General features: G+C 42.4%; 2 protein-coding genes across 4 annotated transcripts in view; one reads left to right on the plus strand and one right to left on the minus strand.

The window, feature by feature from the left end:
• The window catches only part of lig3 (ligase III, DNA, ATP-dependent), a 28,667-nt gene extending 19,348 nt beyond the window's left edge, over positions 1-9,319 (plus strand). For both annotated transcript variants that reach the window (XM_079214382.1, XM_079214383.1), the window contains exons 12-21: positions 2,228-2,315; positions 2,394-2,471; positions 2,590-2,713; positions 4,397-4,539; positions 4,631-4,705; positions 6,116-6,262; positions 7,038-7,185; positions 8,131-8,213; positions 8,295-8,378; positions 8,605-9,319. In XM_079214382.1, coding sequence (XP_079070508.1) covers positions 2,228-2,315; positions 2,394-2,471; positions 2,590-2,713; positions 4,397-4,539; positions 4,631-4,705; positions 6,116-6,262; positions 7,038-7,185; positions 8,131-8,213; positions 8,295-8,378; positions 8,605-8,838 — 1,204 coding nt within the window. In that variant the 3' untranslated portion in view covers positions 8,839-9,319. The remainder of the gene's footprint in view (positions 1-2,227; positions 2,316-2,393; positions 2,472-2,589; positions 2,714-4,396; positions 4,540-4,630; positions 4,706-6,115; positions 6,263-7,037; positions 7,186-8,130; positions 8,214-8,294; positions 8,379-8,604) is intronic.
• Positions 8,533-9,939, minus strand: part of rad51d (RAD51 paralog D) — a 21,577-nt gene continuing 20,170 nt past the window's right edge. The window contains exon 11 of one of the 2 annotated variants that reach the window (XM_079214385.1): positions 8,533-8,795. The gene's annotated coding sequence lies outside the window, so the exon portion shown is untranslated. Of the gene's footprint in view, positions 8,832-9,939 lie in introns of both variants that reach the window. The other variant, XM_079214384.1, reaches the window with a different exon arrangement.

A 9,939-nucleotide genomic window follows, 5' to 3' on the forward strand; every position in this document is an offset into this window, starting at 1 on the left:
CGGACCCGGACTCTCCCCCTCCACCCTGAAGCACTGCGCTGATCAGCTGTCTCCGGTGTTCACTGAGATCTTCAACACCTCCCTGGAGACATGCCACATACCAGCCTGCTTCAAGGCCTCCACCATCATCCCCGTCCCCAAGAAACCCAGGATCATAGGACTCAATGACTACAGGCCCGTCGCCCTGACCTCTGTGGTCATGAAGTCCTTTGAGCGCCTGGTCCTGTCCCACCTCAAAACACTGACTGACCCACTCCTGGACCCTCTGCAGTTCGCCTACAGGGCCGACAGGTCTGTAGACGATGCAGTCAACATGGCCCTCCACCACATCCTCCAGCATCTGGACTCCCCAGGAACCTATGCCAGGATCCTGTTCGTGGACTTCAGCTCTTCCTTTAACACCATCATCCCGTCTCTGCTGCAGGACAAGCTCTCCCAGCTGCACGTGCCCGACTCCACCTGCAGGTGGATCACAGACTTCCTGACTGACAGGAAGCAGCACGTGAAGCTGGGGAAACACGTCTCAGGCTCTCGGACCACCAGCACCGGTTCCCCCCAAGGCTGCGTTCTTTCCCCTCTGCTCTTCTTCCTGTACACCAACAGCTGCACCTCCAGTCACCAGTCCGTCAAGCTCCTAAAGTTCGCGGATGACACCACCCTCATCGGACTCATCGCTGGTGGGGACGAGTCTGCCTCCAGGTGGGAGACTGACCACCTGGAGACCTGGTGCAGCCAGAACAACCTGGAGCTCAACGCTCTGAAGACAGTGGAGATGGTTGTGGACTTCAGAAGGAATGCAGCCCCACACGCCCCTCTCATCCTGTGTGACTCCACCGTCGACGCTGTGGAGTCCTTCCGCTTCCTGGGCTCCATCATTTCCCAGGACCTTAAGTGGGAGCTGAACATCAGCTCCATCACAAAGAAGGCTCAGCAAAGGATGTTCTTCCTGAGGCAGCTGAGGAAATTCAACCTGCCAAAGAAAATGATGGTGCAGTTCTACACTGCCATCATTGAGTCCATCCTCTGCTCCTCCATCACTGTCTGGCATGCCACTGCCAAGGACAAGGCCAGGCTGCAGCGCATCATCCGCTCTGCTGAGAGGGTGATTGGCTGCAATTTGCCATCCCTCCAGGTCCTGTCCACTTCCAGGTCACTGAAGCAGGCAAGAAAGATCGTAGCTGACCCCTCTCACCCTGGACACAACCTGTTCGTGTCCCTTCCCTCTGGCAGGAGGTTGAGGTCCATCAGGACTAAGAGCTCACGCCACACTAACAGTTTCTTCCCGTCGGCAGTCGGGCTAATCAATAGAGCCCGGGTTCCCCACTGACTGACTATCACAGGACTATTCACGGACCATTCTTTCTTTCGGACCATTTATTTTTATTTTTATTTTTATTCCTTTCTCTCCTCCTACCGGTCACTCCACTGCACAATTCATATTTAAACACTCATGCCACATACACTTAACTTTAACTTAAATGCACACGTCACTTTAAAATGCCACATACACTTAACTTTAATACACTTAATACATACACTTAACTTTAACTTAAACATACACTCACATTAATGTTATCTGTTGTCTGAGCACTTTATCCTTATCTTATTTAGACTTTTTGCACTGTTGCTGTCGTTGATTGTTGTTTGTCTCGTCTAATGTCTAATGTCTAATGTATGCACCTTCCGCCCAACTAAATTCCTCGTCTGTGCAAACATTCCTGGCAATAAACGGATTCTGATTCTGATTAATGACCCGAAGGTGTTTTTGAATTTGTCTCTCAACATGACGACGGCCCTTTGTATTGATTGTGTGTTTGGATGAGGGTACCTTTGGTACTTTTACTTCAGGTTATCTTCATTTCCAGTACCAGTCCTAGTAAGTCAGGCAGAAGTAGCATTATTGAAGGATCAATGAATCGGTGGTATATGTGTGTAAAATATATCTCCCTAGATTTTCACATGTAGTTGTAGAGTAGGATATTTCATAATTTCTATTTAAACACAAAAAAACAAAGCAGCCCACCAGAGGTCCCTCCCCGCCCCCCTATACTTATAGATAGATAGATAGATAGATAGATAGATAGATAGATAGATAGATAGATAGATAGATATACTTTATTAATCCCCAAGGGGAAATTTGTTTAAAAGTACTTTTGTATCACCCGGTTCTGTCACAGATATATTGTACATTAATACCTCGTTGATCCGGTGTCGTTGTGCTCTGCAGGCCGCTGTGTGAACGCAGGAAGTTCCTGGTGGACAACATGGTGGAGGTGACCAACCGGATCCTGTTCTCAGAGATGAAACACGTCACCGTAGGTTCAACTCCACATTGGGCTTTTTTGACGTGTGAATACATCTGTGACTGTGTGTGCGTGTGTGTGTGTACACAGAGGGCAGGAGATCTGGCTGAAATGATAACCCGGGTCATCAGAGAGGGACTTGAAGGCCTGGTGCTAAAAGACTTAAAGGTTAGTTTCTTCTTCTTTTTTTTTATCTGACGGGATTCTGTTTGTAATGTGCGGACCAACACAATGAGCAATGATTAGTTATACAGATGATGAAGCTGTGATGATCCTTATGTCTCAGGGCTCGTATGAACCAGGGAAGCGCCACTGGCTGAAGGTGAAGAAGGACTATCTGAACGAAGGCGCAATGGCGGACACGGCGGACCTGGTGGTGCTCGGGGCCTTCTATGGAAAAGGCTCAAACGGTCAGTAGAGCCCCGATCGCCCACTTCCTGTACGAGGAGTCGTGTGACTCTGGAGACTCCCAAATTAACAATTTTAGAACGGCGCGTCATCCGGCGCCCAGTAAGCCCGATGCAGTAAACCGGCGAAGGGAAGAGATACAACACAAGCAGTCAAACTTTCCTCAATCTTGCGGTCTGAATTTACTTATATTTTGCTTTTATTGTCGAATAAGCGATGAGGACAAAAATGGAAGGATTTTCCTTTTTTATTGAAACAAAAATGACAAATAAATGGTACAACAATGGTCTGTAAGAACGGTTTTGCTTATATATATATATATATATATATATATATATATATATATGGCTACAACTAACGATTATTTTAATAATCGATTAATCGGTCGATTATTTTTTTCCGGTGAATCGGATAAAAGAACAAAAAAGCATTAATTTCAAACCCTTTATTCAAAAACAGAACTGACAGTGCAAAACATCTTCAGAAAGTGCACAAACAGGTTGCTCCTTGAACATCCCTGAGCTGTTAATTAAAAAAACAAGATAAAAATGGACTAACACAAAAACATAAACATGTATGCTTTACATCTGCCAAATATATAGGCATGTGAGCCCTTTTTACTGTAATTGATCTCCTTGGAGCAGAGGCTGCTTTTAGCATACCATGCTTTATCAATATGTATGAAACACTGGGACAGTGGGAAGCTGTACTGCTCCTCTCACGTCTGTTTTAACCTCCACCGTCAGGCCCTGCTCCACTTCATCTCAGCCCTGCATCAAGCTGCGCTACATATAGAGCGTCCTCTTCCTTAAACTATTTCATTCACATCATCTGATTAATATCTGGGCCTCTTATGATCACGATGTCACGTTGTTGGCTAAGCCCAACTACGTGATTTGATTCATTCTACTTTGAGTCAAAAAAATAAACCTGCAGCCAGATCCGTCGGTGTGCCGGTTTAACTGAACCAGACCGGGGGGTGACGGCATGTTTCATCACGTTACGTTTTTCTTACAAGCAAGACTGAACTGTAACGGAACATAACGTAACTTTAACGACAATACACAACCCAAACACGTTAGCTAACGTGATAGCAAGCTGACTAGCTTGCATTTAAAAACAAGTTGGAGGGAAATGAAGACACTGTAGATCTTACAGGTGATCAAAGATGTTTGATCTTAACGCTGATCAAAGATGTTTGATCTTAACGCTGATCAAAGATGTGTGTATGTATGTATGTATGTATGTATGTATATATATGTATATATATATATATATATATATATATATATATATTAAATGAAGACGCTGTATATTCATGTATATGAATATTTAAAAAAAAATGATTTGTAGGAAATTACATTTTTACATCTGCTTCTTTGCATATATATATATATATATATATCTCTACATGGAAGTATATATGGTCGCCACTGAGGAGGCTTGGTTAATGAGCATATCACACAATGGAAGCATAACAAATGCAAAAACAATTGTACAAATCTCAAAAACACGGCTAATGCTCATGCAGCGAACAGCAGAAACTAAAAGGATGAAAAACACTGAACATATTGTGGGACAAAAGAGGAAAAGTAGATTTAAGGAGGCTAATTTTGGGACGTTAAGTGACATTTCTACAGTGTAGGATTATGCATCCTAATGCCGTGTATTCTTCTGCCCACCAGGTGGCATCATGTCCAGCTTCCTAATGGGCTGCTATGACCCGCACTCCAGGAAGTGGTGCACGGTCACCAAATGCTCCGGTGGCTACGACGACGTCACCTTGGCCCGTCTCCAGAAGGAGCTGGACGTGATCAAAATCAGCAAGGTGACCACCGAGAGGCCCGTCTGTGGTATTGAGCTGATCTAATGAAACCCGAAGGTTAATCATTTGTGTGTGTGTGTGTGTCTTTGTGTAGGAGCCAAGCAAGATCCCAGGCTGGCTGAAAATCATCAAGAACTATTATCCAGATTTCGTTATTCGTGATCCTCAGGTGATATTTCTCTTATTTTCAGCATAAGTATGATCAAAAGTCTGAGCAAGATTCCCCAAAAATGACTCTGCGATTGCTCCCCAAGTTTTTTTAATTGTATTGTTCGATGTCTTAACATCAACCCACAGACTAATACGGCACGTCTTTAGAAAGATTATGACCTAAAGCAGGGGTCTCAAACTCAATTTGGCTTGGGGCCACCGCTGGTATTGTGATCTCATCGGAGGGCCACACATTCATAACATATTTCATCACAGTGAAACCCTGATCCAGGTTCACGATGGGCATCACTAAGCCTGGACCTGTACTTGCATTTATTAAAGTTCATAGAGGAGAAAGGTTTCTCACAGATATATGCTTCCAAAAAGGTACATGACCCAACTGATCACTTTTGTCTGCTCAGGGAAGGATGGAGGCAATTCTCTCAGAAATGGTCCATCATGTCTGGTTCTCCTCTGAGTTTATCTTTTAGATCACTGCTGCAAGTCAATAAGTTCCATTTGCAACAGACTCGGGACTGAGAAATTACTTCATACTACAGATCAAGCTTCATGGGGTGTGTGCACATGAAACATTAATATTACAACAGTTTTTGTTTTCAAACAAAATATTTACTATATATATTTCATATGTATGTATATATGAGTCAAAATATGTTCTATAGAAAAACGAACTATTTACAATGTTTACACAATGTGCATGTTTCAGTCTTGTTTTTTCAAGAACAGTTTTCAGAACAAGAACAACATGTGTACTCTGTATGCATGTGTGTGTGTACTGTGTACTCTTTACCGGCGCATGGTCGTGTGTCTAGCGCAGAGTAATACTGAACAGCAGAGCAGAGCTGCCATGCCAGGCGCGTATGATCACACAGAGAAGCGGGCGGAACCTCCAGACTTTGGTGCATCTAGCAGTATCTGAATCTTTTTTCTACTCCGTTTTGTCACGGAGCTATTAATAGAAACGTCCAGTAAACGTTATCTTACGGGGCCGCGCGCGGACCTCAGAAAAACGCGCGGGCCGCACTAACACTAAACTTTGATGTCAAGTAGGGGGCCACAAAATATCGGCTCGCGGGCCGCGCGTTTGAGACCCCTGACCTAAAGCATCAATAAACACAAGCATTGACATGTTAGGAAGCATATTCAGTCCAAAAACCGTGTTTCAAAACAGTGTTCAAAATGATCCGGAAAATGAGAATAAGGGGCAACTTACATACATTTTTCTGCAGAAATGTCTCCAAAAAAATCGATCAGAGCCGGCAGCTGTTTTGCATGAAAACACATAACTTCAGAGATTGAAAGAACCCTTTCTGGCTCTCAAGTCTGAAAATAGACACACATATTTGAGCAGAAGTTCAAATTGCTTTTTTTTAAAATTCATTCTATGTCATTTCTGTCTCTGCTGCAGAAAGCACCTGTCTGGGAGATCACAGGCGCAGAGTTTTCTAAATCAGAAATGCACACCGCTGATGGCATCTCCATCCGCTTTCCCCGAATGACACGCATCCGCGATGACAAGGACTGGAAGACCGCCACCAACCTGGACCAGCTTAAAGTAGGGACATCACCATTTCACTCACTCACTCACTCACTCACTCACTCACTCACTCACTCACTCACTCACTCACTCACTCACTCACTCACTCACTCACTCACTCACTCTCACACTCACACACACACACACACACACACACACACACGATGCAGCATGGGGGATTAATAATGTGCATTTAGTCCAGAGTGCAGGAACAGGGTTCTTACGCTCATGGAAAAGTCATGGAATTTTAAAATGGTTATTTCGAGGCCTGGAAAAGTCCTTAAAAAAAATTAAATCCCAAAATAATGGAAAAGTCATGGAAATTTGTTTTGTTCATGTCGTTCATTCACGCCGAGTTTAAAATAATTAATACGTTTTTAAAACAAAGACGCTCAAAATATAAGCAGGCATACATACAGGCATCTATATAAATGTTTATTCTTTTAATCAAACTATTGTCTCATTCATTTGTGTCATTTAAGGTTTACTGTATGCTTTGGAATTCTCATTGTTAGTTTAAATACTACATTTTCTCACTTTTTCATGTTGCACTATTTTGTCAAAATGTGTATGAACCCTGAATCACAAGACGCTTTTGGAAATCGGCTCATCTGCTACTGAATACCCAAAGTATGAGTCCTGGGATTGTTTGATTACTTTCAACAAAACATTGACAAATTAATTGAAACATTGGCCAAGGCAGTAAAACACGGCGGCCCTTTAAATCTCTTGTGGTAGAACATGTAACGTCTCTTGGCTGAAGCTCACGCGGTCGTTCCGTCCCGGTTCTTAGGAGCTCTTCCGCATATCGAAGGAGAACTGCGACTTCCACGTGAGCGCCGGACCGTCGGCAGTCAAAGAGGAGAGGAGCTCCTCGGGGGGCGACAGCGGAGGAAGCTCCCCGGCGCCCTCGGCCCGTAAACCTCCGCCCAAGAAGACCAGTGAGTACACAAGCAAGCGACATAAAGGGTTTCACTATTTTTTACTCTACACAATAATGCTTATGCAAAGGTTTACATAATTTGTTTTATTTAATGGTACAACACAAATGCATGGAAGCCCGTTTCCGCCACTAAAGAAAAAGTAGCCTGTGTACTGTCCCCGAATAAACCACACAATAAGCAAGATAACGTCTCGTAGCTTTCCTGCTTTTACCAGTAGCTCCCTTTTGAGAAACACGTGCAACAGCTACATTAATAGCAAAACATTAATAGCAATAGCAATTATTTGTTGAGCTAAAGCGTCAAGTTACGCTTGCATATCGTTTTCATGGTTAGACCGACGAGGGGATGAAGAGACCTGTGAAGACAGCGTAGATAACAGCGTCACTGAAGCACATGCACACTTACTATCTTGTAATTTCAACTTTTTTCATCTCATGACTTTTTATCTCATAATTTCTACTTTTTTACTTTTGTGTGGCGGAAACGGGCTTCCATAAATTGTCATGAGGCAAATTACGTATTTCGTTTTTTTAGTTGAAAACCAAAGATATTCACTTCAGATTTAGACCACAGTTTCTCAAAGACATGAACTACATGCATTGTTTAAAAATACTACTTTAATTTTGTATAGCGCTTTTCTAGTAGTCAAAGACGCTTGAATCCTCTGCGGTCCATTTCAACAGTTTCACTTTAAATAGGTCACATTTAATACATAACAAGGGTCTGTCAGGTTAAAAATGTCCAAGAACGTCACGGAATAAAGCCAAAGTATTGTACTTTTTTTATGGCTTTTTTTTTTTTTTCCTCAAAAAACCCCATAAACCAGTCAGTCGTATGCCGGAAAAAAAACATTAAACAGGCAAAATTATTGACCCTCGTGTGGATTCAGTGTTGCAACTTCCTTTTTATTTGTTATCTCATCAACATGCTCTCTATTCACAGGCGGCAGCAGCAGCACACCCAAAACAAAGGTGGTGAAATCTGAGCCTCGCACTCCTGGACTAGAAGCACCCAGTGCCAAAAAGGTATTTACTGCATTTCAGACACACACAATTACAGCGATCTAGAGCTGCATGTTATAAATTGAGCGTTCTGATTCCCATCAGGTGAAGAGTGAAAGTGTCCAGTGCAGTAATGGACAAACCAAGACGAAGCCGACCTCGACACTAATAGAGCCAAGAAGTGACAAGGTCTGTATGACGAGTTTATTTAGATGTAGACAAAGACGAGCTCCCACATATTACAACTCTGACTGTAGGTTAATGGCTATCCACCTCTGTTTTTTTAATCCTGACACAGTATTATGTTCCCAGAACGTGCTTAAATAATCTACAAGTTGCTTGATGATCAGTTTAATATGTAATACAATGAATGCTGCAGCTTGAACACCACATTACTGTTGACTGTTTCCCGTAGACGCTGCTGGACATCTTCAGCGGCGTGAAGCTCTTCCTGCCGGTCTCGGTGCAGGATTTCCAGAAGCTGCGGCGCTACTTTGTTGCGTACGACGGAGACGTCGTTCCGGATTACGACACTTCCTCCGCCACGCACACGCTGGCCGCACCCGAGGAAGACAGCAAGGCCCAGAGAGTCTCACCCGGATGGATCTGGGAATGCATCCGCAAGAGGCGGGTCGTTCCCGCCTGTTAACGAGGAGAATAAACAAAACACTTCTCTTTTTTTTGTATGCACTGTTAACATACGCACATTAGTGCAATCAAATATCATAATTATGCTTTGGATGCCAAGGTCAGATCACGTACACTATTATGAAATTGTTTTGGGAAATTTCTGTCCTTTGGTCACTTACACTCTGCTCTCAGGTCATTTTATTTCATGTCCTTTTTGGTTTGTACACTTACAAACTAGCAGAACACGTACAGTACAGTATGAAATGTACTGTAGACGTTGAGCGTTTTGTTTAGTTAAAGCAGCCGCAATAGGACTGCAAATCATGAAATGTATGGTTTTTAAAAAAGGTGTTAAACCGCAGTTGGCTTTCTGAGAACAAACTAATTTGTTTACCATTAGGAATAAACATAATATAATGTATGACCAATTTATGATGCTATTTCTTTGTTTGTCAAAAAAGTCAATAAAAAAATCACAGTTTACTCTGTCAAAAAAAAGCATGTTGGGTGAAAAGGAAGTCAAAGTATATGTCGAAGAAAGTAATGGTATAGAATGTTGAAAAAAAGACAAAAGGAAATAAATCATTGAAAAGCCACAGTATATATTGACAAGAAAGTCATAACAAAATGTGATTTAAAAGTCAGAGTACAGATTACATGTGATGAATTAGTGGTATGGATGGTAGAGATTTCTTCCTAGCATTTGCACTAAAACTTGCATTTTGCAGGTTGTTTAACTTCCAAGAGTAACGGGACCTTTACACAGACATTGTTGTAAAACAGAAGTCAGTTGGAATTGTTTTAATTTTTTTACAGAATCCCATTATTCACCTTACACTGATTCAATTCACGCAAACCTATTATAAAACCTTTGGAAAATATACATAACAAAAACATTGGAAAGCGGCATTTGGATTGACGAGACTTTTTAACAGCCTTAATCGTCGCACAATCAAGACTTCGTAAATCCGATATGACGAGCATGTGTTGTTTCATTGAGGCTTTCCTCATTTAAGTGCATTTCACTTTGATCCGAGATCACGAGACTTTGTTCAATCCAATGAGGCTGAAATGTTTCCCCTCTGAATGGCTTTCAAGGAAAAATCTGATTAGCCTCTTC

This window comes from Taurulus bubalis, assembly GCF_910589615.1.
Source record: "Taurulus bubalis genome assembly, chromosome: 2".
NCBI lineage: Eukaryota > Metazoa > Chordata > Actinopteri > Perciformes > Cottidae > Taurulus > Taurulus bubalis.